A 21810-nucleotide genomic window follows, 5' to 3' on the forward strand; every position below is an offset into this window, starting at 1 on the left:
TCTTTGACTCTCCCTAAAAATCAATGGAAAAATAGCCTTGTGTGAGCATTAATAAAAAATAAAAGAAATGCAAAATAATTACTAAGGAAATGCTATTATGGTGAAGTTAAAAGCTAAAGGCTTGCCTTGGTCAGTGTTTCTCACTGGTTAGGGTGTCAGCCTGTGCAATGAAGGATCTCGGGTTCGATCCCCTGCCCTAGTTGGGGCATGTGCAAGAGGTAACCAACTGATGTATCTCTCACATCGATGTTTCTCTCTCTCTCTTTCTCTCCCTCCCCATCCACCTCTCCTTTCTACTCTAAAAAGCAGTGGAAAAAATATCCTCAGGTGAGGATTAACAAACAACAACAACAAAAAGCTAAAGGCTTATAACTTAATTTCTGTAAATAATTTAGCCATAGCTAAAGTTATAGATGCTTAGATACATGAAAAGAAAGCAAGAGAAACAAAACTAGCACAAGCACCTTTCTCATAGTCTTATTTAGGATCTTAACATTAATTAAAAAGTCAAGTAGATAGATTGAGGGTTGAATTTAATAGCAGTGTGTTTTAGGCCTGTATTTCCAAAAGTTTTATGGTTGATTTTTGAGGAGAAGGGAACAAGAAGGGAGGTAGAAGAACAGTGACATTACAAGTTGTTGCTGGGCCAAAGAAAGGAGTGTATGATGCTTGCTGGTCACCACCTTCACCCAGCTCTTTCCAACAAGCGTTGGAGGGGCTTTTTGATGTTGGACAACTCGGAGACCAAGAAGGTTAGGATTTCAAGATTGGTGAATATTTCCGTAACAGCCTGTTTCAGGTCTTAATGTAGGCAAATAATAGGTCATTATCAAGCAAATATAATGCCGTTTGTCTCACAAGATCTAAAAAAGAGTTAACTACTTCAGATTCCTTACATAAAGGAATACTAAGTTTCATCAGTTTCTCTTTTCCCTTATGGTCCTCATGATGTAATAATGAACTGATTGAGGAAAGGGTTCATTTGTTTTCAGTGCTTTGCTAAGTGTTACCAGCTGTTTGGTGTGTTACCTTAACCTGTCCAAACAGATATATAGTACAGGACCTCATGGAAACAGATCTCTACAAGCTCTTGAAGACACAACACCTCAGCAACGACCATATCTGCTATTTTCTTTACCAGATCCTCAGAGGGTTAAAATATATCCATTCAGCTAATGTACTGCACCGTGACCTCAAACCTTCCAACCTGCTGCTCAACACCACCTGTGATCTCAAGGTCAGGCAGGTTCTTTACTTTTAGGATGATACATATTGAAAAAACTTTTACTGGGCCTGTTTTTATCTATTCTTACTCATATTTAAAATTATACCAGAAATATGTGAAAATATTTTTATGGCAAAAAAAAAAAATTCAAGAGTACTAGTTCTCTTTTCCATCCCATTGTTCCTTCCTCTCCAGAAGTAACCACTATAACAGATTAGTATATTTTCTTACAGAGTTTTTTCTATGCTCTTACATAATGTGTACTTTAAAAAATATATACGTTTCTTGGTTTTTAGAAAGAGAGGAAGGGATATAGAGAGATAGAAACATTAATGAGAGAAAAACATCATCTATTAGCTGCCTCCTGCATGCCCCCTACTAAGGATCCAGCCCGCAACCTGGGCATGTGCCCTGACAGGGAATCAAACCGTGACCCCTTGGTTCCTAGGTTGACGTTGAACCACTGAGCCACAAGGGCGGGGCCATAATGTGTACTTTTATGCTTATACTAGAGGCCTGGTGCACGAAATTTGTGCACTGGGGGTGGAAGGGGGCGGTCTCTCAGCCCAGCTTGCACAGTCCAGGGGATGTCTGACTGCCACAGAAGCAGAAGAGGCTACCGCCACTGTGCTCGCCAGCTGTGAGCCTGGCTTCTGGCTGAGCGGTGCTCCCCCTGTGGAAGTGCACTGACCACTAGGGGGCAGCTCCTGCGTTGAGCGTCTGCCCCCTAGTGGTCAGTGTGTGTCATAGCAACCAGTTGTTCCCGGTTGTTCCACCATTTGGTCAATTTGCATATTAGGCTTTTATTATATAGGAAGGATATAAAAGTAGGATCATGTGCATTATGTGTAAGTTAACATAATCATTTGTTTCATTGGTGACTGTTTTCTTAAATAAATTTTTTAAGAAGAATATTCAGCCGAAACCGGTTTGGCTCAGTGGATAGAGCGTCGGCCTGCGGACTGAGGGGTCCTGGGTTCGATTCCGGTTGGGGGCATGTGCCTGGGTTGCGGGCACATCCCCAGTGGGGGATGTGCAGGAGGCAGCTGACCGATGTCTCTCTCCCATCGATGTTTCTGACTATCTATCTCTCTCCCTTCCTCTCTGTAAAAAAATCAATAAAATATATTTAAAAAAAAAAAAAGAAGAAGAAGAATATTCAGGAAACCTCAATGACTTTAATACCCAAATAAGGCATTTTCAGTAAGCAGGAAAACTCTAGATCCTTTACAGTCCTGAGAATTTCCTTGAATATGAGCAGCATATCCTATATAATAAAAGGCTAATATGCAAATTGACTGAACGGCAGAACGACCAGTCGCTATGACGTGCACTGACTACCAAGGGGCAGACGCTCAACACAGGGGCTGCCCCCTGGTGGTCAGTGCATTCCCACAGGGAGAGTGCTGCTTAGCCAGAAGCTGGGCTCACGGCTGGTGAGCGCAGCGGCAGTGGGGGGAGCCTCTCCTGCCTCCACAGCAATGCTAAGGAGTAGCGAGCTGAGTGGTAAAGAGCAGTGAGTAGGTGGATGGACATCCTCTCAAGGGCTCCTGGACTGCGAGAGGGATGTCCGCCTGCCGGCTTAGGCCCACTCCTAAGCCGGCAGGCAGACATCCCCAGAGGGATCCTGGACTGTGAGAGGGCACAGGCAGGGCTGAGGGAACCCTCCCACCCCAGTGCACAAATTTTGTGCACCAGGCCTCTAGTCTATATGTATATACTTCTATTTTAATAGGTAGCAAATCTAAATAAGTAGGGAAATCTACAGATGTTTTAGGTAAGAAAAAGGAATGTGGATTCAGTCTGATAAAAATTAATGTGCATTCAAGAAAACCTAGAGCCTGGTTGGCGTGGCTCAGTGGTTGAGTGTCAACCTATGAACCAGGAGGTCATAGTTTGATTCCCGGTCAGGACAGATGCCAAGATTGCGGACTCAATCCTGTGCAGGAGGCAGCCTTCGGTGGTTCTCTGTCATTGTTGATGTTTCTGTTTCTCCCTCTCCCTTCCTCTCTGAAATCAATAAAAATATATTTTAAGAAGAAGAAGAAGACCTAGATATCATCAGGTAGACTCCTGGGCTCTGGGCTCTGTGCTGGCAGCAGCAGGGGTGGATCTGGTACTGGGCATGGACAAGTGTGCAAGCAGGCAACAGAGCTGCTTTCAGCAAGGTGGAGTTGGGTGTGCCATAGGCCCTTCTTCCCTGACCTGCTGGTGGCCCACCAGGTGGCACTGCTGCACCTGAGCTACAGTGGATGCATCACAGGCTGTACTGCCCTTGCACACAGCGCCACTGCTGGCCATCACTGGTCTGCATGCCATGCCCATTGCCCTGTAGCCTTCATGGACTGGATATGCACCTTCCAGGAAAGGTAGACAAGCTGTACTACCTGCAGGTCGATTCAGCCAAGTATCTCTGCCTCAAGGCCATCACCCTGTTCACACCCAATGCCTTGGGCCTCTCAGACCCAGTGCACATGGAAAACCTTCAGGAGAAGGCTCAGGTGGCCCTTACCGAGTACATTAGGCCCAGTACCTGTCCCAGCCACAGTACTATTGGCGCCTGTTGCTCTGACTTCCCACCTTGCACTGTTACCGTCTACCTCATCTTCCTCTGTCCTTCATATATCTGGTGGGTAAAACTCTGATCTGAAACACGCTGCTGTTTGGGAGAATGTACCTTCAGTTGACCCTATAGCTCCAGGGTGGACAGGATACTGGGGCACCATGGCCTGGTCTGCAGAATTCAAGGAAACACAGCTGCTTGGGCCTCAAGGAGATTCCCCAGACCAAGGACCCCAGCTTCTCTTCTCAGACGTTTTTTTTTTTTTAAATGATCATAAAACCAATGACTGATCATCCAGGCTCCTGCCTTGTCTTCTTCAGAACCCTAGCCAAGATGGGAGAGACTGAAGTTCTAATCCTAGGACAGTCTTAAACAATCCTGGGACAGTCTTGACCCTCAGCACTCCAGGAACTCCTGGGAAGGTAGGGTTTGCTTCCCTGGTATGATGGACAGAAGCCTGGCATCTGGACTGGAGGGGCAAGCCACAGCCAGGAAAGATTGATACAGCTCCTCTGGACATGGGGTCCATGTTGTACACTACATGATGAATGAATTAAGGCTAATAATAAAGATGTTTCCTATCTGCAAAAAAATTAAAAGACGATAAATGGAAAGATATACCATATTCATAGATTGGAAGACTTAATACTTTTAAGGTATTAATATTCCCCAAAGTGATCTATAGATTTAATGCAGTCCCTATCAAAGCCCCGGTTGGCTTTTTTGCAGAAATGAACAGGTTGTTCCTGAAATGCATGTGGAAATTCAAGAGACCCAGAATAACGAAAACAACCTTAGAAAAGAATAAAGTTGAAAGACACTTCCTAATTTCAAGCTTTACTAAAAAGATAGAGTAATAAAAAGAAAAGTGTGATGTTGGCATAAGAGTAGTCATATTCATCAGTGGAATAGAATTGAGAGTCGATAAATAAACCCATAGGTTTATGATCAACTGATTTTTTATAAGAATGCTAAGATCATTCATTGGGGAAAGAATATTCAACAAGTGGTCCTGGAGCAATTGGATAGCCATACGCAAAAGAATTAGATTGGGCCACGCCTCACATCATGTGCAAAAATTAATTCAAAATGGATCAAAGACCTAAATTTAAGAGCTACAACTAGAATCCATTTAGAAAACATAGAAGTAAATCTTTGCAATTTTGCATTAGAGCCTCTTAGACATTGGCACCAAAAGCACAAGCAACAAAAGAAAAACAATGGATTTCATCAAGATTAGGAATTTGTGCCCTGGCTGGTGTGTCTCAGTTGACTAAGTGTTGTCCCATGCACAGTAAGGGTGCCGGTTCCATTCCCAGTTAGGGCACATGTCCCTGTTGTGGGTTCAGTCCCCAGTTGGGATGCGTACAGGAGGCAACCAATCGATGTTTCTCTCTCTTTCCTTCTCTTTCTAAAATTAATAAAGCCATAAAAAAAAAAAGATTAGGAACGTGTGCTACAAAGTAAACCATCAAAAAAGTGAAAAGACAACCCACAAAATGAGAAAAAATGTTTGTAAATCATGTATTTCAATAAGATATACCTGGACTGCATGATAAACTCTTAAAATTCAAAAATTAAAAGATAACCAAAAAAAAACCAAAAACCCAAAAGATAAATAAGCAAGTTTAAAAACGGGCAAAGGATCTGAATAGACATTGCTCTAAAGAAAATATACAAATGTCCAATAAATATATTAGTCAGTAGGGAAATGCAAATCAAAACCACAATAAGATATCACTTCATACAAAGTAGGATAGCTGTAATTAAAGTCAGATAAGCCCTAACCAGTTTGGCTCAGTGGATAGAGCGGCGGACTGAAGAGTCCCAGGTTCGATTCCGGTCAAGGGCCTGTACCTCGGTTTCGGGCACATCTCCAGTAAGGGGTGTGCAGAAGGCAGCTGATCCATGTTTCTCTATCATAGATGTTTCTAACTCTATCCTCTCCTTTCCTCTCTCTTAAAAAAAAAATCAATAAAGTATATTTTAAAAATAAATAAATAAAAAATAAGTCAGGTAAGTGTGAGGATTTCACTCCTATAAATATGCCTAAGTGAAATGAAACATGACCACACAAAAAGTACATGAAGATTCATAGCAAAATAGCCTAAATATAGAAACAGTTCAAATGTCCAAATGATGGATAAAATAAAATGAGGTAGATTCATACATGGAATACAAGGGAGTGAAGCACAGATACATGCTACAACATGGATGAACATTATTTTGTAAGTGAAAGCCAATCATAAAAGGCCACATATTGTATAGTTCCATTTATATGAAATGTCTAGAATAGAAAAATCTAGACAGATTAGTGGTTGCCGAGGACCAGTGGGATAGGGAAGAGACTGCTAATGGGTTCAAGCTTTCTTTTTACAGTTATAAAAATGTTCTAAAATTGGCCCAGCCGGGTATTGCTTAGCAGTTGAGAGTCTCGACCCGGGAACCAGGAGGTCACCTGTGTGATTCCTGGTCAGGGCATATACCCAGGTTGCAGGTTCGATCCCCAATAGGGGGCGTGCAGGAGGCAGCTGATCAAGGATTCTCTCTCATCATTGATATTTCTATCTCTCCTCCCTTTCTTTCTGAAATTAATAAATATATATACATTTTTTAAAAAGAATGCCAGTCAATAAATGCAGAAGGAATAATAAAGTTAGAAAAATTACGTTTTGCAACCTCTAATGTTGATTTGTGCACTATAATCCATGGATCCATTGTTCACCCTCCTCAGACTAATCCCCTGGGCTACCACTACCTACCCACATGGATTCCCTCTTCATCTCACACCTAGACCATGTCTCAGTCTGGAGCCCACTCTTAACTCTACTTGGATGCTACATATCCCCCTGGGCTGCTGAAGTTCTCTCCACCCCACAGAGGACATTAGGTCACCTGATCCCACCTAATAGCTTTTGGGCTGGATTTCCTGGAAGGAAAGGACAAGGAGGAGCAACTGTACCCTTGTTTTGAACTTTAAGAAACATGTATTGCAGCATAGTGATATGTTCAGTTGTCTTTTCTAGTGAAGGAATGCTGCTCATTCCAATTTTTAATTTTTCTTCCTTAATATTGCCACTTTGAACACTAATTTTATTAACAAGATTATTTAATATTTTAGCCTGATAACTTTTACACTGATTTTTATTTTTAAGAGCTTGTTAATTCATTATTGTGAAAATACAGTAAATCCTCGCTTAATGTCATTGATGCTTTCTTCAAATTTATGCAAAATGACATGTAATGAAACCGGTTTTACCGTAGTCTAATTGATATAAGCAAAAGTTAAAATTTCTTATCAACATTATAACAAAATGATGTTATTCAAGGACCTGCTGATCTAGAATGTCTGCCAATTAATTCACCCCAATTGTTACGCTTCTTTTTTTTTTATTAAATCTTTATTGTTCAGATTACATTTGTTCCTCTTTCCGCCCCCCCCCCCATAACTCCCCTCCTCCCAGTTCCCGCCCCACCCTCCGCCCTCACTCCCCACCCACTGTCCTCATCCATAGGTGCACGATTTTTGTCCAGTCTCTTCCCGCATCTCCCATTCCCCTTTCCCCCCCAAGAATAGTCAGTCCATTCCCTTTCTATGTCCCTGATTCTATTATAATCACCAGTTCATTCTGTACATCAGGTTATTTATTCACTTGATTCTTAGATTCACTTGTTGATAGATGCATGTTTGTTGTTCACAATTTGTATCTTTACCTTTTTCTTCTTCCTCTTCTTAAAGGAGCATTTCGTATAATACTGGTTTAGTGGTGATGAACTCCTTTAGCTTTTCCTTATCTGTGAAGCTCTTTATCTGACCTTCAATTCTGAATGATAGCTTTGCTGGATAAAGTACTCTTGGTTGTAGGTTCTTGGTATTCAGCACTTTGAATATTTCTTGCCATTCCCTTCTGGCCTGCAAAGTTTCTGTTGAGAAATCAGCTGACAGTCGTATGGGTATTCCCTTGTAGGTAATTTAGTCTCTTTCTCTTGCTGCTTTTAAGATTCTCTCTTTGTCTTTTGCTCTTGGCATTTTAATGATGATGTGTCTTGGTGTGGTCCTCTTTGGATTCCTTTTGTTTGGGGTTCTCTGCGCTTCTTGGACCTGTAAGTCCATTTCTTTCACCAGGTGGGGGAAGTTTTCTGCCATTATTTCTTCAAATAGGTTTTCAATATCTTGCTGTCTCTCATCTTCTGGCACCCCTATTATTCTGATGTTTGAACGCTTAAAGCTGTCCCAGAGGCTCCTTACACTATCTTCGTATTTTCGGATTCTTTCTTCATTTTGCTTTTCTGGTTGGGTGTTTTTTGCTTCTTCGCATTTCAAATCTTTGGCTTGATTCTTGCGCTCCTCTGGTCTGCTATTGGGTGTCTGTATAATATTCTTTATTTCAGTCTGTGTATGCTTAATTTCTCGTTTCTTTATCATAGCATCTAGGGTCTCATTAGTTTTCGTGAGGCTCTCCTCAAGTTTATTGCAAGCCCTCAAAATTGCATTTTTTAGCTCTATATCCTCCATTTCTGTCATGTTTTTTTATCTCCGCATTTTTTATGCTTTCTTGGTGCACCCCCTTGTGGTCTTTGTGCGCAGTCTTGTTCTAGTTAAGCCTTGATTGTTGTAGTTAATACTAGAGGGATTTGACCACCAGGCCAACTGGCTGTGAGAATCAGCTGTGGGAAAACTTCTGTCCTCTGGGGAGGTGCTAATCTAGCCTTTGCCTGAGGTGATCCGGCAAATGGCTCTGCGCAGGACTTGGGCGGGGCGGGCCGCACGGGATCAACAGGGCGGGCGGAGGGAGCAGTTATGGCTGCTCTCAGTCCCGTTCCCAGAGGCTCTGCTTCTCAGAACCCCGGCAACCGCTGCAAACCTCGGAGAGAAAGCTGCCCTCACGTTCCAACTGATGCCAGACAATCCCGCTTCTCCCGTTTGAGTCTGAGTCCCTAGAGACTCGCCTGGATCTGGAGCTCAGAGTCTGAGGCTCCCTCCTGATTGAAAACGACAACCACGCCCTCAGCCACCAGCCCGTTTTGCGCGCGCAACTCCGCACCTTTAAATTTTCCACACTGCGCCTCCTCTGAGCCTCGGTTTGCTGTTGTCTTTCCTTCTAGTTGAAGAGTCTCTCCTCAGCCAGCCTTCCTGTGGTTCTGGGTGATGTCCATTCCGTCTTTTAGTTGTATTTTTGAAGTGGTTGTTTGCGGCAGCAGTCTCCGGTGTTTACCTATGCCGCCATCAAGGCATTTGTTCATCAAATGTTGAGAGCTCACTATGTATAGGATACTTGGGAATAAAAAGTAAGTCAAGCCCTAACCGGTTTGGCTCAGTGGATAGAGTGTCGGCCTGTGGACTGAAAGGTCCCAGGTTTGATTCCGGTCAAGGGCATGTATCTTGGTTTCGGGCACATCCCCAGTAGGGGGTGTGCAGGAGGCAGCTGATCGATGTTTCTCTCTCATCGATGTTTCTAAGTCTCTATTCTTCTCCCTTCCTCTCTGTAAAAAATCAATAAAATATATTAAAAAAAATAAGTCAAGTATTGCCTTTTTCTAGCAACTTACATTCTTTTTTTAAAAAAATATATATTTTATTGATTTTTCTACAGAAAGGAAGGGAGAGGGATAGAGAGTTAGAAACATGGATTCAGCTGCCTCCTGCACACTCCCTACTGGGGATGTGCCCGCAACCAAGGTACATGCCCTTGACCGGAATTGAACCTGGGACCCTTCAGTCCACAGGCCGACGCTCTATCCACTGACCCAAACCGGTTAGGGTGCAACTTACATTCTTGCTTGGGAGACAAGGATATGCACAACTATCATGGATTATGGTTGTGTACTTACATATAATAAACTTCTAACAAGATAGTAGAAGAGTTCAGAAAAGTGAGCAATTCTTGGAAGTGGTGCTGACTCCTGGGAAACTTCTCAGAAGAGTAACTTTCAAGCTGGGTATTTAGGTTAGGAATGGCATAGGTAGGGCACACAGTTGAAAGGGCATTGCATGGTCAGTATGGTCTGGAGTAAATGGGAGCAGGTCTCAGACAAAGATGGCAATGGGAGAGACGAGATAAGGACAGTGAATGGCCTTGAAAGTCATACTTAAAGAATATGGGCTTCATTCAGTATGCAAAGGTTAAAAGGTTTTTGAACCAGAGAGGTGACTTACATTTTAGAAATGACACTTAGGTAAGATTTAGAGAATGAATTAGATTGCAGGCAGGGAGACTAGCTTTTGCTAAGTCCAGAGGAGTGTGGTGACACATAACCTCATTGGTCTGTGAATTCCTTTTCTGGTTTTAAAAAAATCTATCTGGGATTTGTTTTGTGATTCAACAGACCCACGGAAAGCTGTGTATCAAGTCTAGATCCATCCAGTCTATGTGATGCTAGTGTAGTATCTGTGGTCATGATCTCAGACTTATGCTAGTTTTTTGCTGCTGACAAGATGCAGTATTTCTTCTCTGCACAATTCAGAATGTGGCTTCAGGAATCCATTTACACTATAGAAAGCAGGCTGAGTTAGAAGATAGAGTGTTAGCTCTAAAAAAGAGAGAAACGATGGGTCACAGATGTATTAAGAAGTTTGAGCCACACACAATTGAAATGGGTCGGTGGTAGTTCAGCATGGTAGGTGAGGCTCTGAATAGCATAGAGGATTCTCCTTCATATGTAAGAAGACATCAATCATTCATTGCTTCTCTAAGTTGGAAATCATGCCAAATGGGATCATGTTGCTAGTGAACCTTGAGGGTACAAGTACTGAGGTGGCTTCCTGGAGTTTGTTTCACAGGTATTTGTAGAAAAGGCTCTAAAATTAGGGTGCAGGTACATGAAAGTCTCAAGTCAAGCCAAAGTTAAAACTTACGATCCCCCTAAAACACTTATGGCCATTTATCAACTAGATCCTCTAACAGGCCAATGGGTGTCAGGGGTGTATTGGCATTGGCAAGCACGTCAGTTTTGAAAGGTGAGAACGGTGAGTACAGTGACTGGAGTTAGCTGTCAGAGCTTTGGAGCAGGTCCCAGGACTTCATCACCATGCAACTCTGTGAGAGCACACATAGAAAGTGGCCTTGCCCTAACCGGTTTGGCTCAGTGGATACAGCGTCGGCCTGCGGACTCAAGGGTCCCAGGTTCGATTCTGGTCAAGGGCATGTACCTTGGTTGCGGGCACATCCCCAGTAGGGGGTGTGCAGGAGGCAGCTGATCCATGTTTCTCTCTCATCGATGTTTCTAACTCTCTATCCCTCTCCCTTCCTCTCTGTAAAAAAATCAATAAAATATATTTAAAAAAAAAAAAAAAAGAAAGTGGCCTTGGGAAGAGTAACTGGAGAAGCAGATGTGCTATTTGCTCTTTTTGAAGATACAGTGACAATATGTCAAAAGATGGAAATTATGAAACACAGATATGTAACTCTCCTTGAATGCTACAGTTGAAGCAAGCAGCAGGGCCTGTGGGATCAGGGGTGCTACAAGACAATGCTATTGTCCAAGGCTATGGGAAGACATTTGTGAGGTGGATGGGAGCTTTCTGTATTTTTCTGAATTATTGAGGCACTCTACATGGAATATCTAAACAGAGATTAATATTCATTTAAGCCCTATGTATATCTCTTAGGCATGCCCCTTCCTCTTTTTTTTTTTTTTTTTTTTTTAATGTCTCTTCCTCTTGTCTCCATTTTATGGCCTGAGTGCAGGCCCTTATCAGTTCTTAGCTGAATTAAAGCAGTAACCCTCCAAATTAGTCTCTGTCTTCCAGGCTGCCTTCTATACTTTGACCTGTCGTTGTTAACATGCTTCTCTCTTTCTTGGGTTATTTATCATGCAGTTGTATTGGACTAAGTATATTACAGTTATATTTTATGTACATTGGAGTGTGGAATAGCATCAAATATGAAATGGCCAGGTGATGGAGGACCAGCAGTACTTTTTGTGAGTCAGGAGAAATGAGAAGCTGGATATTAAGGGAAAAATTATTTGACTTCAGTATATGAAGCCTCTTTAAAGCTTTGGGAATGAATTTGTCTGTGAGGAAAGTGGAAAGAATCTTTGGAAATGCCTACATTTATGGAACAGGTGGAAGAATAGCAGGAAGTGAAGTCTGAGAAGTAGAAGTGCAGGTTGAGGAGCTGATTTTAGCAATGATGATCCTGGGAGTGCCAGCAGGTGGGGGACCTAGAAAGGATCCTGGGTGGTTTTTGGTGACTTTATTTTTCCTCAGGACAGTTTTTGTCAAACAACCTAAATGAGATTGTTGTGGGATAAGCAGATAATGAAAGGTGGGATGCTTCTTAAAATGTGTCCTATTACAGACTCCTTCAGCCTGTTCCTTGTCTCTAACATGGGTTGTCATCACTGCCTTCAGGTTGTGAGAATAAAATAAGAATGAATATGTAGAATTCCCAGCAAAGTACCTGCCACATAGTAATAGTAGTAACTACTTATTACTGATATTATTGCTATTATCTTTTTTATTTTATGACATTTTAATATTAAATTGGTTAGAATCTCTAAGGTGACCTTTTTTTTTCTCTCTCTCTCAGATCTGTGATTTTGGCTTGGCCCGCGTTGCAGATCCAGACCATGATCACACAGGGTTCCTGACAGAGTATGTAGCCACACGTTGGTACAGGGCTCCAGAAATTATGTTGAATTCCAAGGTAAGGAGCAAGTTTGCATATAAAGAAAATAAGCCTCCCTCTCAGTAAACCTGTTTCCACTAGGGTTCAGTCTTGGCCTGTTTGGGCAGAACCAATGTGCTGCCATAATCTTCTGTTCAGCATTGAACTCTGGGCCCTGGATTTTGGCCTCAGCTGGAGTAGTGCTGATGTGTAAGAGTTGGAGAGTGTGCCTCTCTGGTCACTGTTACAATAATTGGTCTTTGTCTTTGCTCAGCTCTACAGATGTTCCACCCGTGGCAGCTTTTTTGTTGTTGTTGTTAATCCTCACCTGAGGATTTTTTTCATTGATTTTTAGGGAGAGTGGAAGAGAGAGGGAAAGACAGAGAGAAACATCGATGTGAGAGAAACACATTGATTGGTTGCCTTCTGCGTGAGCCCTGACCAGGGCCCAGGCTGGGAGGAGCCTGCAATCAAGGTATGTGCCCTTGACTGGAATCGAACCCAGGACCCTTCAATCCACAGGCCGATGCTCTATCCACTGTACCAAACGGGCTAGGGCTCTGACAGCTTTTACACCTGCTGCTGCCACTGCTGAGTGTAGGCTGGGTTGGTGTTAGAGGTTATCAGATTTAGCTGATAAAAAAGAATGACTCTTCAGCAAAATTACAATATAATTTGGAGAAAACATAGGTGTGGAAAGGATAAGAACTGCTATGGATTCTTTAAAATTATATAATCCTGTTTCCAAATGACATGTGTTCCTCTGATCTCCAAGTGGCTGTGGAAGAGTGCATCCAGTTCACAGGCAAACTCTTCTTAGAAGTCTCAATCTTGGTCAGAAAAAATAATTGATTGAATAAATATATAAAAGCAAGAAAAAGGAAAGTATGATATCTTTGTTAGGCTTATGAAACAGGTGGAAAGCATTGAGAGCTTCTGTGGAGATTGAGATTCATGGGGGGTGTTGTGGGGTTTTGGGGTGTTTTTTTTTTTTATTGATTTCAGAGAGAGGAAGGGAGAGGGAGAGAGGGATAGAAACACCAATGATGAGAGAATCATTGATTGGCTGTCTCCTGCATGCCCCCTATTGGGGATTGAGCCTACAACCTGGGCATGTGCCCTGACTAGTAATTGAACCGTTGAACACCTGGTTCATGGTGATGCTCAACCACTGAGCCGCACTGGCCGGGCTTCAGCTTGACTTTTTAAAAAATGATTTGCAAAATGGATAAAAATATTCTATAAGTGTAACAGTGCCCCTTTTGAGTTTCCAAGTTTCCAAAATGAGTTAATAGGCTACGAATGTTCTAAACTAATAGGTGTAATTGCTTTTTCTTGTTTCTAGCTTCAATTTCTAAGGATGCTAATTTTCTCTCTCAAATTATTTGAAAAGAATGAAGTATACTTTGGAAATTCTTATTTCATTATAACATGATCAACTTTGAAGATCAATAAGATTAAGTACTCTTGTTCAACATCCTTTAAGAAAACAAAATTATTATTGGTTTCTCTATCTTTTTCATTTATTTTTGAATTATAGAGCCAAAGAAGAGGCTAAAACTCCTGACAATCATGTGCCTGTCATGTAGGAAGATCTCATTTTGTCTTGTAACGCCAGATATCATTTTCCATCTTTTCTCCCTTCCTATTGCAGGGCTATACAAAGTCCATTGATATTTGGTCTGTAGGCTGCATTCTGGCAGAGATGCTCTCCAACAGGCCCATCTTCCCAGGGAAGCATTACCTTGACCAGCTGAACCACATTCTGGGTAAGAGCTCATTGGGGACTAGATTTATTCATTTCATCAGTTTATATCAGAATCATTTCATTAAATTAAGAGTTTTAACAGCTCTTTCACCTATGACAGACATGAGTTTTTAATGGTCCTTGATTCAAAATGATAAGACCCTTGTAAAAAAACTTGTTAATAAGAAAGGTAAGTATTGGCAAGGTGGTATGAGAAGACATTAATTATCAAAGACCATTCTGCCCTACAGCTGATGGTGTGTGGTCAGTTTACTTTGGTCTTCATAATTAAAAGGTATTTATTTTATCTAATAGGTATTCTTGGATCCCCATCACAGGAAGACCTGAACTGCATAATCAACCTAAAAGCTAGAAACTATTTGCTTTCTCTCCCACACAAAAATAAGGTGCCATGGAACAGGCTGTTCCCAAATGCTGATTCCAAAGGTAAATATTATTTTGTTGATTATTTTTCTTAAGTTTAGCTTCTTGTTTTTGTGTTTGTTTTATTTGTTAAATCATTAGGTCACTAGCCTGTAAAGTTAGCCTACTGGATAATGCCTACTTATTGCTCTCTGGCTTCGCTCCTGTTTGTTTTCTTACTCTTTCCTATAGACATGTTTTATATAAGAATATGTGTAGCCGAAACCGGTTTGGCTCAGTGGATAGAGCGTCGGCCTGCGGACTGAAAGGTCCCAGGTTCGATTCCGGTCAAGGGCATGTACCTGGGTTGCGGGCACATCCCCAGTGGGAGATGTGCAGGAGCCAGCTGGTCGATGTTTCTCTCTCATCGATGTTTCTAACTCTCTATCTCTCTCCCTTCCTCTCTGTAAAAAATCAATACAATACATATTTAAAAAAAAAAAAAAAAGAATATGTGTAAGGACATTTTTTTTTTTTTTTTAGCTGATTTTTCTTATGTTAAGGTTATAAACTTCTGAGATTGGTCTCCTCAGATAATAATTGACACCACTAAAATTCAGAAAATCAATGTTGAAATGCAGGTTTTGGATTAATACAATGAAGCAGGTAAAGACTATAAATAGAATAAAGTGGAGTTATGGAATTGGCAGTGCTAGAGTCAACAGTACAGCATCGTGTGTTAAGAGCATAGGCTTTGCAGCCTTTAGGTTCAATCCATAGCTCAGCAACTTAACTAGCTATCTGAACTTTGGACAACTACTTAACCTCTCTGGGACTCAGTTTTCCCATTTATAAAATAGGGTTAGTAATAGTACCTGTATTATAGTAGTAATAGGGTTGTGCGAATGTCTAGACCACTGGCATTTGTAGGTCTAAATTTTGAGATCTCAAGACTGAAACTTTTTAATTTATGTATCTTGGACATCTTTCCAAATCTGAAGTTATAACTACAGAATGTTCCCTGGTAGGGATGACCCATAATGTCTTTAGCTAGTCACGTATTGGACATTGAAGTTTACATCAGTATTTATTGCTGCATAACAAACACCACACCACACCACAACTTGGGGCCTTAAGACAAGCACACATATATGTTTATGAGACCATTAGGCTGGGTGTACACAGGCGGGTGGGTCTGCTCTATTCACCTCAACTTGCATAGTCTAAGGTGACCCTATAACATCTTGCATTTGGTTTGCCTCTCATCCTATAGTAGACCAGACTGGGCTCTTCATGATGGTGGAAATATTCTAAAGGAGCCAGAGCAGAAGCTGCAAGGTCTCTAAAAGGATTGGTCTCAGAACAGCAGACACTTGTGCACAGTGTAATGGTCAGAGCAAATCACAAGGCTACCACAGATTCAAGGGGTGGGGAAATTAATCTACCTATAGAGGGGAGGAGCTATAAATAATTTGTGGCCATATTTAATCTGCCTACAGATTGTTTCTAGTTTTTTTTACTGTAACATACATTTGTTTATCTAATAAATAGATCTAAGTGTCTATCTGTGCCATCAAGGGTTCTAAGACCTTGGACATAAAACAGCAGTAAGACAGATTAAGAGCCTAGATTTATATGAAAATGACATAAAGAAATGAATGGAAGCTCTCCAGGAACTCAAGAAATTAAAACTTTTCCAGCTGAAACATAAGCACTTTTAAGTCTAGTTAATGATAGTTCACAAAAAGGAAATGTAATTGTCTCATAAATATAGGGAAATGAAAGGTACTCATTTTTATTCATTATATGAGATATGGACATTAAAAGCCATTAATTCGGGGGATTGAGGGGAGCGCTAGGCTCCGCCCTTTGGGACTAGATTCGGCTCTTAGGCCTTGGCTGGGCTCTTATAGGCTAAACTCCACCTTTCCAGGCTAGGCTCTGCCCTTCGGGTCTGGACTCTGCTCTTCTGGGCTGTACTCTGCCCTTCTGAACTGGCTTCAGCTGTTCAGGGCTAGGCTCTGGCCTTCGAGACTGCGTTTGGCCATTCAGGACTAGGTTCGGCTCTTCTCTTTGGAGCTAGGCTGGGATCTTTGGGGCTAGGCTCCACCCTGCAGCCTGGGCTGAGCCCTTTGGGACTAGGCTAGGCTCTCCAGAAATAGGGTCAGCCCTTCAGGACTAGCTTAGGCACAAAAAGAAAAGAAAAATTATTTGAAGTCAAAGCAATTGCCACCCCTAGCTTGTTACTATCACGGTGATCTATGAGGTCAACTCATGGCCCAACGTAACTGCCCTCTGATCTAGGGAAGATGCATGCATACTAATGGGTCAGATTACATGGCCTAACTAAATTGTTGTTAGTCTTCATTAGTGGGGAGGAAATAGTGGACAGAGAGCCTCAAGAGTTTCTTGTGCCCATACCAGACAATGAATGCCAGCCTCGGTGGGGTCAAGTCCAGTATCTAGAGGCCTTGTCCTCTCTCTCCAGCACCATCTCCATCATGGAGATGCTTCTCCATAATGCAAGAAGCTTCCTCCTCAACCTTTCATGAAAAAAAATCTTTCATATGTCTCTTGATAGCCCTATCCCTCCCTTACCTCTAGTATTTTTAAGCTTGGCTCATACTTTATTTTCTGGATCCCAGTGCTAACAAATCACTTTAATTTCTATGGCAACTTGCTGCACACATGTTTGTGGAGAAAATAACCCTCAAGTTGGTGGTAATTGGGTGGGGAAATGGCCTTCACTAACAGTCAGCTCAGGCACCTGTGCTGGCCTGTGGAGAACTTGGGCTGTGAAGCAAGTCAGCCTCTCAGCTTCCCAGCTCCAGAGTCTGGCCTTGGGAGTCCAATTGCTTTACCAGAGAAAGAAAGTCATAAATTTGGGAAAATAAAGCTTTTAGTGGGGACAACTGGAGCAGAATATCTAAAGGACATTGTATGACAGTGAGGCAGGACTGGGGTGTAGTAGGAATTAGGTATGGGAAGATAAGGGGCTCTATGAGGTCAAGAAGAAAGCCTTTGATGAACCCAACTCAAATTGGGAAGCAATGGTAGAATACCCAGGTCAGACGAATCTGTCTCAAAATCAGCTGGTCTATTTTTCTGCCTCTGTGTAACCTACCTATACTTCAGCCCAGCTAGTCAGGATTCCCTCTTTCCCAGGAGGTTATTGCAGAGGGGGGGGTCTCCTGGGATCACAAGAAACCATCTGGTCTAAGAGCCTAGCTTTCCATGTGAAAAAATGAAGGCACACAGAGGTGAAGTGATTATATGCAAGGGAGCTATTCTGTGGCAAACATGGAGTTGGAATCTTTTAAGTTTAGTGCTCTTCCCTTTAATAAATGTAACCACTCAACTTTTTTATCTGCTGAGCCATTTACCCACCCATCTTTCCATCCATCCATTCAACAATCCTTTCCTAAACTTAAAAAGCTAGAATTCTGTGCTGGGGGGCGGGAGCGGGCTGAGAGAGATCAGTGGGGGAAAAAGGAGACAGACATGTAATCCTTTCAACAATAAATAATTTTTTTAAAAAAGCTAGAGTTCTAAAGTATTCTGAACCAGGATTTCTCATTGGATGGTTATTATTATATAGCTGGCACTGAATTATGTTCATAATCTCCTAGCCACTTAAAGAATATGAGCACAGGGCACCTCCCCAAAGCACCTTTGACCCATCAACGGATGAATGGATAAACAAAATGTAGTATACACCTGCAATATAATACTACTCAGGCATAAAAAAAGAATGGCCGAACCGGTTTGGCTCAGTGGATAGAGCGTCGGCCTGCGGACTCAGGGGTCCCAGGTTCGATTCCGGTCAAGGGCATGTACCTTGGTTGCGGGCACGTCCCCACTGGGGGGCGTGCAGGAGGCAGCTGATCAATCTCTCTCATCGATGTTTCTGGCTCTCTGTCCCTCTCCTTTCTTCTCTGTGGAAAATCAATAAAATATATTAAAAAAAAAAAAAAAAAAAGAATGAAGTACTGATACATGTAATAGCGTGGATTAACCTTGAAAACATGTTATGTGAAAGAAACCAAGCATGAAAGATCACATATTACATGATTCAGTTTATACGAAATATCCAAAATAGGTCAATCCATAGAAATAGGATGCAGAATGGTGGTTGCCCGGGGCTGGGGTCGGAGAGAGTGGGAGTGGCTGTTGACTGGGCACAGGGTGTTCTTTTGGGGATGATAAAACACAGTTTGGGCCCTAGCCAGTTTGGCTCAGTGGATAGAGCGTCAACTGCAGACTGAAGGGTCCCAGGTTCAATTCCGGTTAAGGCCACATACCTCAGTTGCAGGCTCCAGGGCAAGTGCAACCAATCGATGTTTCTCTCATACCGATATTTCTCTCTGTCTTTCCCTCTCTCTTCCACTCTCTAAAAATCAATGGAAAATGTCCTCGGGTGAGGATTAAAAAAAAAATGTTGAAAAACAAATAGATAAGTAATAAAATAATTTTAAAACAACAACACAGTTTGGAACTTGATATATCAGGTAATTGCACAACATTGTGATTGCACTGAATGCCAATGAAATGTATGCTTTAAAATGGCAAATTTTATGTTATGTAAATGAAACCTCTAACAAAAGAAAAGGACTTTATATTTCCTTCCGGCCCTGGACTGGAAAAGGGAGCGCTATGTGACTGCTTCTGGGCCTCACAAACAGGGGGACTCTCTTACAGAAGAGCTCCCTAAAACCAAAAGGGCCTGCCCCTAGGGATCCTGATACCTGTGGCCCAGGCCCCAGCGGGGGGGGGGTTGGTGGGCTTCCCAGCTAGGTCCCTCCATAGCCTCACCAGATGCAGGGCTGCAGTGAGGAGGGGCCACAAACCTTGAATTTAAAACAAAAATCTGAATTTTAAAGCTCTCAACAGCTTTAGTTACTATTTTTTAAAAAATATTTTATTGATTTTTTACAGAGAGGAAGGGAAAGGGATAGAGAGTTAGAAACATCGATGAGAGAGAAACACCGATCAGCTGCCTCCTGCACACCCCCTACTGGAAATGTGCTTGCAACCAAGGTACATGCCCTTGACCGGAATTGAACCTGGGACCCTTCAGTCCGCAGGCCAACGCTCTATCCACTGAGCCAAACCGGTCAGGGCAAGTTACTATTTTTAATAGACTTATCTCTTATGCATTCAATTATTATCATTGTCACCAGCACATGGAAATTTCAAGGTGCCTATTTAAAATGTCAAGTTTATTAGACATTCACTCAAAGCTTAATTTTGTTGTTTTGTTCTCTACTTCCTCCTCCTTTATATTTATTTCTTGGTTTGCATGCATGGTTAGTCTAAACATATGGACTGATTTTTCTCAACTGGTTTTAAAATACTTCAATGAATTCTGCAGAGGCTTGTTACAGAATGAGCGAAAGAGGGGGTACTACTCCCCTGCAGATGGAGGAGACGGGTGCCTTTGGTTCCTGCTGGGTCTGCCTCTGCGAGAATAATTGTCTTCTCTCTGGTCCATAGAAACTGCAGAGCTCTTGGCCTGGGAACCTGAGTTCCCATGTTCTTTTTGTTTTGTGGGGAATTCCCTTTCCCTGACAAATGGTCTCCACAGAGTTCAAATGGGTCATCATTGACCCTGGGCCCCCAAAGAGGTGCTCTGCTCATGTGCACACTCACCCACTTTGGTTGGTGACTTTCTCCTTATTCTCTTTGCCTGTCTTGAGACGGAACTTAAAGAAAAGGAAAAGAAAAAGCAGAAGGTAAAGAGACTCAAGAAATGCTGTTCTTTTCTTGCTTTGGCCCAATTTGCAGAGGGTACATTAGATACTCCTGGGCCAGAGGATCAGCCAGCTTATGCAGCTGTCACACCTGTAACTGCCTTACCTGCCAGGGTCAGAAAGACCTGGGAGTGCACCAGGCACCTTCCTTTTTAAGCCCTTAAGTCCACCCACTGCAGGGTCAATACTTCTGACATCCACTCTGCAACCTGCAAGAGCCATACAACCCTTAGTGCCTTGGTGTGGGACTCCCAAGACCTACTCTAGGAGAGGAAATAGGTGACTTTAAGATACCCATCAGATGTCAATTCCCTACTACAAGGTCACCCTGGAAATCATGCTTTTCCTTCTAGTGTGTGTGTGTGTTTTCTATTATTTTCTTATTTCTTAAGTTGGAGACAGCTAATTCAAAACCAGAACCTTCATTCTAACTACGTTAGCTGCATCCCACAAGTTTGGATATGTAGTATTTTTTTGTTATCCATCATTTCTAAATTTTTATTTTCATTGTTATTTTTATTTGATCCATGAATTGTTTAGAAATGTGTTTTCATTTTCCAAACGTGCTTTTTTACTGGTTCCATTTTTGTTACTAATTTCCTTTTGCATAATTGTCAGAAAAAGTGATCATACAAAACTACTATTTCTTGAGACTTGCTTTACAGCCTAGCAGCTAATCAGTTTTTTGTAAATATTCCATGGGTGTCTGAAAAGAGTATATTCCCATTCAGGGGATGCACTATTCTATGTGTGTTCATTAGCTCAATCTTTTTCTTTATTTTTTGTTTTGTTGTTAATCCTTACTCAAGGATATTTTTTCATTGTTTTAGAGCTTGGAAGGGAGAGTGAGAGACAGAGACATCAATGTGAGACACACATCAATTGGTTGCCTCCTGCATGCACCCCGACAGGACTGGGGAACCTGCAACCAGGGTATGTGCCCTTAACCAGAATCGAACCTGGAACCCTTACGTACAAGTGCCGATGCTCTATCCACTGAGCCAAACCAGCTAGGGCTAAATCAACCTTTAATTGTGTTTTTCAAGCCTTTCTAATAATTTTGTCTGCTGGATATATCAATAACTTTGACAAGTATGTCAAAATCTCCTACCTGATGATGGATTTATCAGTATCTTCTAGCACAGGGGTGGGCAAACTTTTTGACTCGAGGGCCACAATGGGTTCTTAAACTGGACCGGAGGGCCGGAACAAAAGCATGGATGGAGTGCTTGTGTGAACTAATATAAATTCAAAGTAAACATCATTACATAAAAAGGTACGGTCTTTTTTTTTTAATTTTTTTTTTTTATTCATTTCAAACGGGCTGGATCCGGCCCGAGGGCCGTAGTTTGCCCATGGCTGTTCTAGCAGTTCCTTCAGGCTTTGTATTTACTGTGTTTACTAAGTATTTAGATTTATTTCTAAATAAATTGTATTTTGTACTTTCTATTTTTCTATTTCTCATTCATTTCTCCTTTCTTGCCATCTTTTGGATTGATTTTAGTGCTATTTTCCCCCTGCTATTCTTGTGGGTTTTGTTTTTTTACACT

General features: G+C 41.9%; 1 protein-coding gene across 1 annotated transcript in view; it reads left to right on the forward strand.

Moving 5' to 3' along the window:
• The window catches only part of MAPK1 (mitogen-activated protein kinase 1), a 79375-nt gene that overhangs the window by 40914 nt on the left and 16651 nt on the right, over positions 1-21810 (forward strand). The window contains exons 3-6 of the mRNA XM_070399959.1: positions 1048-1237; positions 12323-12439; positions 14055-14169; positions 14463-14594. Coding sequence (XP_070256060.1) covers positions 1048-1237; positions 12323-12439; positions 14055-14169; positions 14463-14594 — 554 coding nt within the window. The remainder of the gene's footprint in view (positions 1-1047; positions 1238-12322; positions 12440-14054; positions 14170-14462; positions 14595-21810) is intronic.

This window comes from Myotis yumanensis, unplaced genomic scaffold (genome assembly GCF_028538775.1).
Source record: "Myotis yumanensis isolate MYYU_CA2020_CCGP unplaced genomic scaffold, mMyoYum1.0.hap1 SCAF_19, whole genome shotgun sequence".
Lineage (NCBI taxonomy): Eukaryota > Metazoa > Chordata > Mammalia > Chiroptera > Vespertilionidae > Myotis > Myotis yumanensis.